General features: G+C 38.2%; 1 protein-coding gene across 3 annotated transcripts in view; it reads left to right on the top strand.

Annotated features, from left to right (window-relative positions):
* The window catches only part of INVS (inversin), an 85580-nt gene that overhangs the window by 31657 nt on the left and 39670 nt on the right, over nucleotides 1-14253 (top strand). For 2 of the 3 annotated variants that reach the window (XR_011724452.1, XM_071736948.1), the window contains exons 4-5: nucleotides 4809-4982; nucleotides 10594-10761. Coding sequence is in view for 2 of the 3 variants with exons in the window: in XM_071736948.1 (XP_071593049.1) it covers nucleotides 4809-4982; nucleotides 10594-10761 (342 nt within the window). In the remaining variant the exon portion in view is untranslated. Of the gene's footprint in view, nucleotides 1-4808; nucleotides 4983-10593; nucleotides 10762-13436; nucleotides 13565-14253 lie in introns of those variants that run through there. The other variant, XM_071736949.1, reaches the window with a different exon arrangement.

Here is a 14253-nt window from a genome sequence, read left to right as displayed (position 1 = left end):
ATATAAGTATTTCTAAGTCTTTCTGTTCTTCTGGAAGTATGTGCCCTGTCTGCATCTTCAGTGCCCACTAAAACCACCTCCTTTGTAAGGATCACTTTTAAATTGTTTTATGTTCTTTTGGTCTGTCTGTTCCCAGTAGTGGGAGGGCAGGTATGTCATTTTGAATTGGATCCTAAGTGGCATCTTCATGGTTTAACAGCTTGGCATGCTTTGTAATGACCTCTGCTGCGTTTACCAAGAGGTTATATAGAGATGCTGGGCTGCCTTTTCCCTAGTTCTCTAGCAACCCTCACAGTCAACTAAATCTTCACAAGCCTATTGTAGGTATTCCAGAAAAACAAATGTTGCTGTGCTGTAGTGCAGCTGTAGCAGTCAGTAGTCAGCTCATGTGCACTACATTAGAAAATATTACAAATCAATCTTTCAAGTCACGTTAAGTATTTCAGGTGGATTTGAATTATTATGCTTTTGGTAAATGCAGTCTCAGCAATGAATAAGGAAATAAGCAATTTCTCTATACTCTTTCAAACCTTTTTAATCCTCTTATAACCCTTTTAACCCATTGATGACAAGAGGATGGTAGCCTTTCTATGGATGTGCTTTTGATGCTTGGAGTGGTGCACTTACTCCTCTGACTCTTAGCTTTACAATGTTCAGCTCAGTTTACCCCTTTATAAAATGATGTTCATTCTATCTATCTATCTATCTATCTATCTATCATCTATCTGTGTTGCATGTTTTTAAAATACAAAGATAAAAAATGCAACATCAGAGGTATATCAACACTACAAGGCAAGGGGGGTGGTGAGTCAGAGCACAGAAGCACGTGGTTATGTAACAACCAATTTAACTTCCCAAGAACTAGTGGCATGAGAAGGGAAATAAATTTTCACAGAGCTCTGTATCATGTCAGCAGAATATTTCTAGAACCCAGGTGAGCTCTTTAAAGCAAGCTTGTGTGTCTCAGAAATACATAAAAAATTGCTATGCAAGATACTCGGTGTCATTCATCATTAGTTGCCTAGGAGAATTTGATTTGGGATTCTGCAAAATTTAGTTTTATTATCCCCCTTCTTGGTTGTTGGTGCATAATAAATGGCCATCTGGACTACGGTGAAATTGATGTGCTGTTATTTATTTAGGATTTAGATGAAAAAGTACTATTTCCCCCTTCCATTTATCCTCACCATTTTTTCTAGAACTACATCTGGTACAGGAGATGCATATGGATATAGTGAAGCCTTAGTTGTACAAGCAATATAAAGAAAAAAGAATATTACCAGATTAAGTGGATTGCTTCTCTTTCTACTAAGTGTACTTGTCTTTTATCTTTCTACTGTTATCTGTAATTTGGAGAAGTGTTTGGACCCTTCCCTCTTCAATGAGTATCAAGAGATATCTGTGATGAAACTTTGTTTCAATATATGCACACTGGGTATTATGGTGGTAATGACTCCTCCAGTTCAGATGGTGTTTTATTCTACTTAGCTGTCCAGCTGTAACCTGGGTCAACACTGAAAGGGATGAGAGATGCTCTCTATTAACCCCTCTCCTTTCCCAGAAAGGGAAAGAGAGTAAGGGAGAGAGACTTGCAGGTTGGAAACTAAACTACACGGCTTTAATGGAACAATAATGATGAAAAAGAAAATAATGAAATATTAATAAATACATACAAAGCCAGTATCACCTCTCCCCAGTAGCAGTCATGTCAACACCGAGGCTGTAGGGTCAGGCCCTGGGTCTGGGCTCGTGGAATCTGCAGCAGGCAGAAACTGGATTCCTGCTCAGATTCAGGAATGCCCAGATGAGGATTAGAGGCAGATGAACAGATGAAGTCCTCCCAGGACACCAGCCATGGAAGAAGAGAGCTTGACCCTCATGATCCCTCAGATGTATACTGAATATGATATATAGGGGATGGAATACTTCATTTAGTCAATTTAGAGTTACCTGTCCCATCCACTCCTCCCCACAGGGGGGTCACAGATGTGACCCCATTTCCTCCCTTTCATTTCCAGCACTTAAGAAGTTGAGCAGAACCAAGCACCGACTTTGGTTCTGGATAGCATTCTTCAGTGATAACTATAAACATGGCAGTAGTCAGTCCAAGAAGCAGACACTGACTGAAAAACATGCCATTAATTTCAGCAAATGCAGTTGCTTAGAAGAGACTTAACTGAAAAATAAAAATTACTAGAAAGAAAATTGGTTCCATCCAGGCTCAAACCAGGGCAATAGTGAGTAATCCAACGTTTTACATTTATGTATTTTATATAATGTTACTTTAAGTGTTTCTGTTGCTGCTACTGACGTTTTATACATTTTGCTGGAACTGTGCTCAGTTTCTTTTGAATTCTGACCCAGAAAAGCATTAAATTCCAGCAAACTTAAGAGAAGGGGAGAAAGTGGAATGTTCCTTGTAAGTATTAATTGCAGGTTTTGTTCTGCTGTCTCCTGATAGCCAAGCAGTGATCCTGATTGTCATTGGTGGCATTGCCAGGCTTCTGCCAAAGGTAGCAGAGCACTGTACATCAGCAGGATAAGCAATCTGGTTCTTAAAGGGAACATGCATGATATCTCACAGTTGAGGAGAGAATATCCTGTCTCCTGTTAAGGTGGCTAAAACTTATATATGCTAAGAAATTTCTGGAAGAATTTTTTCTTCCATGAAGGATAAAACTTTTCACAAGAAACAGGATTAAGTACAGCAATTTGTTGTTAGCTCTGTGTTTGTCTACAATTCAGGCTTTAAAAACGTGTCTTTGAATGGATTACATTATCTATGTATATTGAAAAGGTAAATTAAAAAAACTATTAAAAACTCTGAATCTTCCTTATACTAGTAGATATCATGCAGGGAACAAAAATGTTGGCCAAATCCTCTGTTCACTTTGAGCGCTAGAATATTTGCACAGTTGTATTTTTGTGATAGTATTTTCTGTGTTAGGTTTGTTGGTCTATTGTGCTAGCTATTACCAAAGAGCCAGCTAGTAGAGATCAGTAATACTATTTAAAGCTTCCCAACAGTAATACGAAAATATGATCACTCTAAATGTAGAGCTGTTTTGGACAATGGACCTGTTGGAACCCTGTGTTTCCACCTGTTTGTTTGGAGTAAGGCTGAAACCTGGCCCAGAAGGGGTTTAGATATGAGCATGGCTTCACAGTGGTGCTGGAATGCCTGTCTTTCCCAATCCCCATATGCTCATGCTAGGTTGAGTCATGTACTAGATCCCCTCCATTAGTTTGCTTGGGAAGAGGAGGACTGCCACTTCCCAAGCAAAGGAAAAATTCATGTCCTTTCCTTAATTTTCTCAGTGCTGAGTGAAGGAACCATAGCCTGAGTTCTGAGGAAGTCTTTGAAACAGAAACACTGGGCAATTTAGAGCAGGGCTGTGCCAAGCTGGATAAAGTGGCATGATGTGAAGCGTGGGGCTAATGTTTGGAGTGCATTGGTAATACAATGATCAATAATTTCAGTATCGACCTACAATTAGGATCATAACACTGCTATCTGTACTGAGCTTGTGTTCATACAATCACAGGATGGTTTGGGTTGGAAGGGACCTTAAAGATCATCCAGTTCCAACCCCCCTGCATGGGCAGGGACACCTCCCACCAGACCAGGTTGCTCAAGGCCCCATCCAACCTGGCCTTGAACACTTCCAGGGATGGGGCAGCCACAGCTCCCCTGAGCAACCCGTGCCAGTGTCTCACCACCCTCACAGGAAAGAATTTCTTCCTAATGTCTAACCTAATCTCTCCTCTTCATTTTCTTCCTTAGTCTGTCACTTAGGTGACCTTTTGGGGCAAACTGACCTTGGCTGATTGCTGCTTGCTCACCCAGCTGCTCTCTCACTTCCCGTCCTCAACAGGCCAGCAAGAGAAAATAAGTTGAAATAAGTTGAAAAAGCTGCTTTAGATGGATGAAGAAATAAAAACATTATTGTGTAGGCCCAAAAAAGAGTTTACTGGCAGTTTTTTTGCTGGAACCTTTTCTCTGCAAGAGCAATATTGAAAATACTAGGCACTTTTATTCTGAGTGCATCTTTGGCAATAACTTTTTAAATGTCAGTGATAATCTGAATTCTGACAAATTTATTAATTCTGACAAAGGTATTTCTCCTAATGATCTTTTCTTTGTTGAAATATTCAGGAAAGGAAAGTTTTTTCTCACTGCTTAGCAGTTAATCTCGGGGTCCATAACTATTGAACTATCTGTCTACCAAAATCTGTGTTACAGTCCAGTGTGTTAAGTATTTTAAGTGTTACAAACCTAGCTGTTGCATCTACTTGTCATGCATAAAGTAGATCAAAACTCATATAGTTCCTGATTTCAAAATATAAGAAACAGTCACTTTTCCATGTATGTTACTCATTCAGATGAGTACATTTTCTCTCTTCAAATCTTTGTTTTCTTACTTCCATTTTGAAGTTTGTAATCTTACTTTGTGCTTAGTTTTATTCCTCCTTTTTTAACTGTCTGCCTTGCTGAAACCAGAATGTAATTGTCTTATATCAGTTTTTGCATATTTATTCAGATAAACTGCCAAGGCACTGACAATATTGCATAATTTTTGGTATTACTGTACACTGTTGTACCCAGTCTACCAATGGAAGATATATAATACCAAGTAGCAAAACACGCTTAAAAATTGAGAGTTAATATTTTTTAACAGAAAGTCTTCATCAGATGTTTCCAAAGCTTAGAGCTGGATTAGTGGGCTTATTCTAGGTGCTGGAATAGAACAGTATGTGTATCTAAACACTGTGATCATTTGGACTAACTGACATTTTTCCTTATTCAGGGAAATTACCGCTTCATGAAACTTTTACTGGCTCGCAGAGGGAACTGGATGCAAAAGGACTTGGAGGATATGACACCATTACATTTAACTACTCGTCACAAAAGCCCCAAATGCTTAGCTTTATTGCTAAAACATATGGCACCTGGAGAAGTGGATACCCAGGATAGAAATAAGGTAAAAATACTGCTTTTTTAAAGACAGTACTTGGAGTGGCTTTATGTTATATCAAACAGTTGTATGTGAAAAATTATTTCAGTCATAACAAACTTTTTGAGTCTTCAAAATAGTGGCTAGCACTGGTGCTATAATGATCACAAGTAGAAATATTAATATTTTCCTGATGATGACAATATAAAAGTTTGTTACACTGAGTTCATTGACATTCTTGTTGAGAGTACATAGAATAATAGAGGATTCAAGAAACGTTGAGTTTAAGGTCTAAGTCTCTCTGTAACAGTGTGATGCTTGGGTAATATGTGCTTATTTTGCTTATTTTGCTTTTCTTCCTCACAAAACCCCCACATTTAGAATTGTATAATGATACAAGACACTAGGAAACTTTGGGCAAAAAGCCTTCAAAGTATTTTGTCATACCGAAGTTGAGTTAAAAAAAAAATTAAAAAAACCCCCGAAATTATTCCTTTGGTGCTAAACTGAATTCAGGTTTGCTATTGGCAGGCATAGAATGGTTGGGATTGTAGGGGACTTCTAAAAATCATTTTGTCCAAGCCCCCTGCAGTGAGCAGGGACATCTTCAACTAGATCAGGTTGTTCAGAGCCCTGTCCAACTTGACCTTGAATGTTTCCAAGGATGGGGCTTCTGCCATCATTCTGGGTAACCTGTTCCAGTATTTCACCACTCTCATTGTAAAAAATTTTTTGCTAATATCTGGTCTAAACTTACCCTCTCTTAATTTAAAACCATTACCCCTTCTCCTGTCACTATGGGCTCTGCTAAAATGTTTATCTCCATATCCTTCTGAAAATTGGATGATGGTTTTTGCCTTGCATTGAGACCACTAAAATGGTAATGATATTTACAGAATGGTCCATAGGTGTGCTGCCTTTTAGAAATTTGTGGTGGGTTATATTTGGCCAGCAGATAAACCCACTCTCTCACTCCCCTTCCTCTATAAGATGAAGAAAATAGGTTGAAAAAGCTCATGGGTTGACCTAAAGATGGAAAGATTGCTCACCAATTTCTGTCATGGGCAAAACAGACTCAAAGTAAAAGGAGTTTCATTTGTCACCAATGAAAATAGTTTTGACTAATGAGAAACAGACAAAAACAACACCTTCAAGCCACCTCCACCCTGCTTTTTTTCCCAGCTTAACTTCAGTCCTTCAATTCCAGTCCTTCAATTCCATCCACGGGGATGGCCTAAGGCTAAAAGTATCCTTAAACAAAATCTGTCCATTCAACTGTCTTTTTTTCTTTTATCTCTGCAAGTAGAATTGGACAATTTTGACTCCTAGGCATACAGGACTTTTTGGCCTGGGATAAAGTATGATGCCATTTGTCAAGAAGATTTTCTAACAGGGACAGTAAGAAAAAATCAACTTGATTCGTACTACTATCATCGTCATCATCATCAAATGGATCAGTCAGTGGGCAGCAGTGAGGGATCATAGAATCATAGGATGTCAGGTTGGAAGGGACCTCAAGGATCACCTGGTTCAGCCTTTCTAATATTAGTGTTTATATGATATGTCTCAGCACTCCCTTGAGCTGAGACTTAAAGCTTTCCGAAGTCGGGGAATCCACTGCTTCCCCTGGGAGACCATTCCAGTGTCTGACTGCATGTGATGATGAACTGATTGACATTCTGGCATGAGAATTTTGTTTGAAGCAGAGCACCAGTTAGTGCCTGTATTATTATGGGTTGTCTGATGTCTTTTTACAAAGTCAATTCATGCTTTACTGCATCAATAAAATCATGAGCCCGCTTTAGAAGCACGCTGACTTGTGAGAGTCTCAGGAAACAACCTACTGAAATGTCCAGTCAGAAGAGGTGAAGGAGCTTGGAAGGAAAGAGGTAGAGTTCTTAAACTGATTTATTATTACTTTTCATACAAAGAGGACTGCTAGTTCACAGTCATAGCACATTAACCCATTTTAAAAGAAGGGATAGTTATTTAGCATATAGTAACTGCATTTTTTTGAGATGCTCAAATTAGTGTGATACTTATATTTGAGAGTTTATCAATGCTTGATTTAGAATCAATGTGAAACAGTTGCCTCCATTAGTAGGGTATGAAGAGGCATAGACCTTCACACAGTCTTTACGGACATTCTAGGTGAAGGATTTGTTTTTCCTCATAGGTTTTGAATAAAAGAGATGTATCCCTCTTGTCAAAATGCTTGATCTCTGCTTGGGAGATGATCACGTTGCCTTTAGTAGACAGACTTCTAGTAATTATTGTGGACCTGCTAATTGTGGAATATCTGATTTAAGTTTCATGTGCTTGAGCAGTTTGCGTATCCTGAAATGTGAAAGAAGCTTCTTTCAAGGATTCTAGAGACATGAATATTGCCTAAACCATTTTTTCCCCCCAAGAATATAGTAACAAAAAGTTGGACACTGCGAATGTAAATAGCAAAAAGGAGACCAAAAAACAGTTAATGTCACTACCATTGGCAGGGTCAGGATGGTATTGAACCCAACTGGAACTGTTACTGATGATGTTCACTTTTTAAGTACCGAGCAGGGAAGTCTCCTTCCTGCAGTTTGTAAGTGATTTGGGAACTGGTGCAAAACCTCTCCTCATCAGGCACTAATCTACCTCTGATTCCAATGTGAATGCTTTGATCAGGTGTATTTGGGTCAGCTGATAATCAACATACCAGCTTGGCAAGGCTGCTGTTAGTGGAAATTATCACTTCATATCTCATGTAGTGGGTTTTTGCATGAGGACGTAGTAAGAGAAGGGGACTGGGCTACTTCCTAGTGGTGTTACTGTTTAAATTCTGAAATCCTTATCAGATTTTACCATGTAGGAAGCAGGATAAGACAGCTGCCATCCCAGTTTCCAACAAATTAATCTTGCATCCACTCCAGAAAATGGATTTGAACCAGCCTGTGCCCTAGCAATCAGATGTTTGCCTTCCAGGATGTTCTAACATGTATCATGGAAACCCTGGCTATAATTACAGCAGTCATTCTGGAGAGGTCGTGCTGACTTCCTGACCAAGTTAATTAATTAACAAAGGTATATGGAAACCAGCCAAAACCTTTTAGGTACCTTGCCTGCTGTTTAGCAGCTTTCCAAGTCAGTATTAAAGCATTGCCAGATTTCCCACAAAGTGTGGAGCAGTTTCATTACAGTTTGTGTCACGAGTAGTCACAGCAGCAAAGATGGAATTCAGGTTGGTGAAAGGCGGTCTCAGAGACAAGAGCCCAACAAGTTTGACCCTGTTGGGCACATACCTTATTTGTTTCCCTTACTGCAAAAATGCACATCAAGTTGTCAAATATCATTCTTGAATATGAGAGAAAAACTGTTTTTCACAGCTACTTCCATGTAGGCAACTGAGTGAAAAGCAGGTTGTAGGTGGGAGCGGCCAGTAAACCAAGACTGCATTGGCCTTCTGGCAATCAGAAGTTTTTGCTTTCATTGCAGCTGTCACTTTCTGGGGATAGTGATCAGCTCCAACTAAGAAGTAGCATTTGGTAACATTACGAATTTCTACTGCTAGAAGTTTTTTCAGTTCAAATCCTGACAGGCTGTGATAGTTTGAACATGTTGAATGGTGCTAGGATGTATGCTATTTTATCTGATGTGAGTTATCACACCTTTCCTTGCAACCCCTTCAGTTATGCCTGTGAGTGAGCTCTTTTTCAGTGAACTACCAGGTAGACTAAAAGGCTGTGCTATCATGTTATATTACCGTGGTACTAAACTAGCAGTTTACAGCAACAAGAAAAAAAATTCTTTTTGTTTTGAAGGCTTCTTTTTGCCTTCTTCCTCTAGAGAGAAATTAAAGATATGATACTGAACTCATGCATTCTATCTCATTGTTCAAGGATGTAAACCCAGGGTGTGGTAGGTTTATATACAAATGCCCCACAGCAGTTATTTCTCTGCATTTTCAAATGTCCTGTAATATTTCGTACGGCTGAGGAGAGAGGAGAGATGGGAAATAAAATTAATTCTTTGTCTTACAACCCTCTGCTACTTGGCAGCTGGGAGAGTTGTGCTGATAAATAAAATATTTGTTAATATACCAACATTTTGCTGTTTAGAAAAACCTAACACATTGGTTTGCTTATGTAATTGTGAACATCAGTAATGGCCTTAAAAAGCCACTTGTAGTCAGGAATGGCAGGAGGAATATGGATTTTCTTTTGATGTTCTATTGGACTGCTGTGGGTCAGTGGCCATTAGATTCAGTAACATTCAGCCTCACAATTCAGAGTGATTAAGGACAGTGCAGTAAGTCAAAACCTTTTCTCAAGCTGGATCCAAGTGCAGTGTCAGTATTCAGTGCCATCTTCCTTTAGTGGAGAGTAATCCTGTTATGTGCTTCTCCACCAATTTATATTATTCTAAAAGATCTCCAAATATCAGAGGGACCAAGCAGTTGTTCTATAGTGCAGCTCAAGGGCTGAGGTCTGCTTCAGATCATCACTCCAATTTGGACATGGGTACTTAATGCCAGCCTCAGATATTTTCTCCAGGTCTGAAATTGTTGCATCCAATGGCATTGCCCTTTTGCATGTCTGAGTAGCACAGACAGTATTTTCCTGCCATATTCCAAGAAATCCTCATCTGAACAAACTAATAATCTACAAGATATTCTTATATTCCAAACATAAATGCTTCTCAGGGTGAGTCACATGGAAGATGATGTAGTTTAGACCAAATTCACACCTCAGTAGCAAAGATGTGTGAATATCTTGGACATTAGAAAGAATTTCTTTACTGAGAGGGTGATCACACATTGGAATGGGCTGCCCCGGGAAGTGGTGGATTCTCCATCCCTGGAGATACTTAAAAAGAGGCTGGATGTGGCACTCAGTGCCATGGGCTGGGAACTGCAGCGGTAGTGGATCAAGGGTTGGACTTGATGATCTCTGAGGTCCCTTCCAACCCAACCAATTCTATGATTCTATAATTCCATCTACTCTTACATGTATAGACAGGCCCCTGGTTCAGTTTTGTTCAAAGCCTGATTTCCAGTGATTCTGAGTTGTCACCCCTCCTTGTGGGTGCTCTATTTTCTTTCAGTCCTCTTTATTGAAGTGTATCAAAAGATTCCTTGTTATGCCATTGTTTAAAGGTGGTTTTGCCTGTGGTCTTTCCTCTTTGCTCAGCACTAGTGGCATCTCCAATGGAATGCTGTGTCTACTTCTGGGTTCTCTAGTACAGTAAACGTGTAGGTATTGGAGAGAGTCCAGCGGAGAACCACAAAGATGATTAACAGCTTGGAGCATCTGACATCAATGACAGTCTGGGAGACCTGCAAATATTTAGCCTGAGGAAGAGTTTTAAATTTGGGGGTGATTTTACCAATGTGTGTAAATACCTGATGGGAGACAGAAAAGAAGATAGAACCAGACTCTTCTGAGTGGTGTCCAGTGAACAGACAAGAGGCAGTGGGTACAAGTTGAAAAAGTATAGATTGTGATTGAAACAGAGAAAATATTTATTTACAGTGAGGGAGGTAAAACACTGGAAGAGGTTTTCCTGAGAGGCTGTGGAGTCTGTCTTCTGGCCAACTATAATTTTTATATTATGTTCATTTGTCAATATATTTGTAAAACTTGTGAATATTTTTTTCCAGCAAACAGCGTTACATTGGAGTGCCTACTACAATAACCCAGAACACGTGAAACTTCTCATAAAACATGACTCAAATATTGGAATCCCTGATATTGAAGGAAAAATCCCACTTCACTGGGCAGCTAACAACAAGGATCCTAGTGCAATTCACACGGTGAAATGTATTTTGGTAAGAAAGTGTGTTATATATTACACTTTATGTATTTATTACTTTGATAGAAATATTTTTTCTCTTGCAGTTTTTCTGTGGGTGAATATCTTTTCTCTAACTCATGGACAATGTGTATTCTCTTAATCAGCTTGATATGTGTAACTTTTCATCTGGGGAGAAATAGAGGGAGGAAGTGGTCGCAAGGTCTTCTAGGTAAAATGGCCAGTCATATTACTCATCTCAGTTGCATCTTGCACACTGATTTCTTTGTTGTGTCTCTTGTCTTCCGTATTTGAAAATTTCTTTCTGGTTGACTGTGCTGAAAAGTCTAATTTAAGTTGCTCCATATTCTGGAGGATACTTGATCATTTATGAGATATCCCATGTTCAGTTTATTGGGAGACTTTCCAAATATTTTTCTGTACAGATTTAATAATTTTTCCTTGATTACATTTTTTTTCTTTCTGCAGTATTTCAGTTTCCTTTGCTACAATTAAATCCTGTGCCCAGCTTGATTTTTATCTTAATTTTTATTCTATGGGAATCTTTGAAGTTCACTAGCATGGAAAGATACAGCAGTCTCAATTGAATTTTTCTCTCATATTTCAACAGTCTCTTTGTCTTTGAGAAGGGCCTTGAGAACTAAATACATACTGATAGTAAACCAACTACAGTGACTGTTTACCTGATTAGCTCACAAGTTGAGAACTTATGTGTAGCATGTGAAAATTTGTTTTGCTTTTCTCCAAATTACACTGGTACACAGTTACTGATACTTTATTTTACTATAAAAATAGTTTTTGAGAAATTTCCAGTGCTTAAGTAATATGATTTCATTCCTGTAGCACTTCTGTTTACTCAAGCTATTTGTAATTTGAACTCAGTTGTGAAATAATTTGTCACAAAGTTTTGTTGCAAAGTTTTAGTCTGCATATACCACCTACTTCTCTGTCATACTAGAGAAATAAAAGTCACTGAAAAATAAGTAAGAATTGCTGCACTCAAATACAGACTTTTTAAAAATCAGTCAAGGTAGATACTCTTAAAAGTCGCGGTGGGTTGGTCCCAGTCAGCTGCCTAACACCTGTACAGCCACTCACTCAATCCCCTCTTGCCAGATTGGGAGAAAATATGAGGAAGGCAGCAAGTCTTGTGGATGCAGATAATGGCAGTTTAGTACAGAAATACAAAAAGCTGTATGCAAAAAGGAGAATTTATTCACTACTTCCCACCAGCAGGCAGATGTTAACCACTCCTAGGGAAGTGGAAAAGGAGCTTCTGCGTGCTTAATTGTTGCTTGGGAAGATGCATGATGTAGCCATGAGTGTCCCTCCTCATTCCTTCTTTCTCTGAGAGTTTTTTGCTGATCTTGATGTTACATGGTATGGAATATTCCCAGCTGTGTCCTCTCCCAGTCCATTGGCCACTCACTGGGGAGAACAGGGCAGGGCATAAAGAAGAGAAATCCTTGATGCTGTACAAGCAGTAGCCAAAACATTATTGAGCTATCAACAGTTCTAATCAGAAATACAAAGCTAAATCAGAGATACAAAATACAAAGTTATTATCTTATATGGAGTAATAATAACTAGTTTAAATGAAAAGGTAATTAAGCTTTCAGAATAAGGGTAAAAGTTTATGATACAGAAACATTGATACCAGGTAATCAATCTGTTGACTGAAATCTGTTGTTAAGTATGAATGCCTAGCAGAGCTTACAGTCTTCTCGTCCTTTCTTAGCTATTTTTTGCCAGGTTTAGACCTATTGTTCAGGCACCACCTTTGATTCTCATTCATCTTGAGGTCTTCACATCCAGGTTAATGTGACAGTTTTTTACATCCTTTCTGCATGATATGTCTAATTTGAATCCACACAATTAAACTTTCTGTCATCTTGTGTCTTAACTTACATGATTGAGTTTTTAAGTTGACAAGAATATTGTCTTGTGATAGCAGTGCAAGAGGGCTATGACTCTGTGTCCCTGTTTCCTCTCCATTTTTTATCATCTCCAAGGCAAACCTGTTGTCTTTGCTTTCATGATAGAGTGATGTAAGCTCTAAGGTACGTGGTGTTGCTAAAAGGGCAGTCAGATATTGGTATCTGCCACTGGGCAATCTGCACTGACAGCCTTTGTTGCCTGCAGACTAAGTTAAGATAAATAATGCTGCTGTTGTTTCTCTCATTTTATCTTTAATGCTGTGGAAGAATTTCCCAGAAAATTATTTTTCTCTGATTTCCTACTGATAACTTTCCAATGCTGTTTAACAAAAATTTGACAAAAGTTAAACTAGGTGGTTTTATTGAGAACACAGTCCTTCAATACTGAAAAATACTGTGATGGTTTTCTGTGCTCTGCTATCTGGATATGTCCACTTGTTTTTTCCTGTTTATAAATTAATAAAATTAAGGGTCATCTTTCTGTTTGATTTTTGTGAAGTACTTGGCACATCACAATTACCAAAATAAACCATGACAAAAAGACTTCAATCAAATGCTGATGACATAGGTTGGGTTTGCAGAGGTGGCATTTATGCACAAATTGTTTATATCTAATATTGAAATCCATGACATACGTTAAAAATAGAACTCATTACATATTTAGAAAGTAAACACGTGAAATAGAGAGAAACTCTTATCTGGAGATCCTCTCATGGTCAACTTCCTTTTCCACCTTTCCAGATTCAGCAGTGCTTGGTTACATGAAAAACATTGGGAAGATTAAGGAGGAAAGAACAGAATAAGGTTCCATTAATATGATGGAAGCATCTGCTTAGTACTCTCTGTCTGTTTTGTATTTCTTCTCTTTATTTATTCCTCATGGTAAGAGACATGACATTTATTTATAGAGCACTTTCCATTACTGCCTACAGTTCTATTGTTCTAATTGCTGCAGAAAAATGTGTAGCTTCTGTTTCTTCTGTATATTGTGCTCAAAATATTAATATAGTATGACAGTTTAATTATAGCTAGTTTTGCACCAAAGCCACTTAAAATCCAAAGAAATTATATTCTTGAATATAGGCAGAAAGAGGCATAAAAAATATAGTTTGAGTGGCCAAATATTTAAAAACATAAGTATTTTTAGACTAGTATATAATTAGTGGCTTTGCCCTTGAAACATTCTTCAACATTTTGCAAAAGTAACACTTTTGATTATGAGGGTATGTTCTGGACAACATCAGTGACTTTGAACCAAAAGTTTTTGATGTAATTTATTTACCATGTTGTGCTTTTAGAAGGCTTGAATAATAGCTTTCCTGATTACATCCATAAATTATGGGTAAAGTGAAGAAGCCCTTGTTTTCTGTGTTCATTTTGATCAAACAGGTTTTCCTCTGGTGGAATTAGAGTTTCAGTAAAAACTTCTGTGCATATCATAATACATTTTTCGTCATTCTTAAAAGTGATTCTAATAAAGAACACTTCTAAATTTTTGCAATGGGCTCTATACTCCCTCTGCTGAGCTCTTTGAATAGACAGAAATTAAGCATATTATCAACTTTCTCTTG

This window comes from Heliangelus exortis, chromosome 2 (assembly GCF_036169615.1).
Source record: "Heliangelus exortis chromosome 2, bHelExo1.hap1, whole genome shotgun sequence".
In the NCBI taxonomy this organism is placed as follows: domain Eukaryota; kingdom Metazoa; phylum Chordata; class Aves; order Apodiformes; family Trochilidae; genus Heliangelus; species Heliangelus exortis.
Note: the sequence above shows the minus strand (reverse complement) of the source record. Positions and strands in the feature narration are given on the sequence as shown.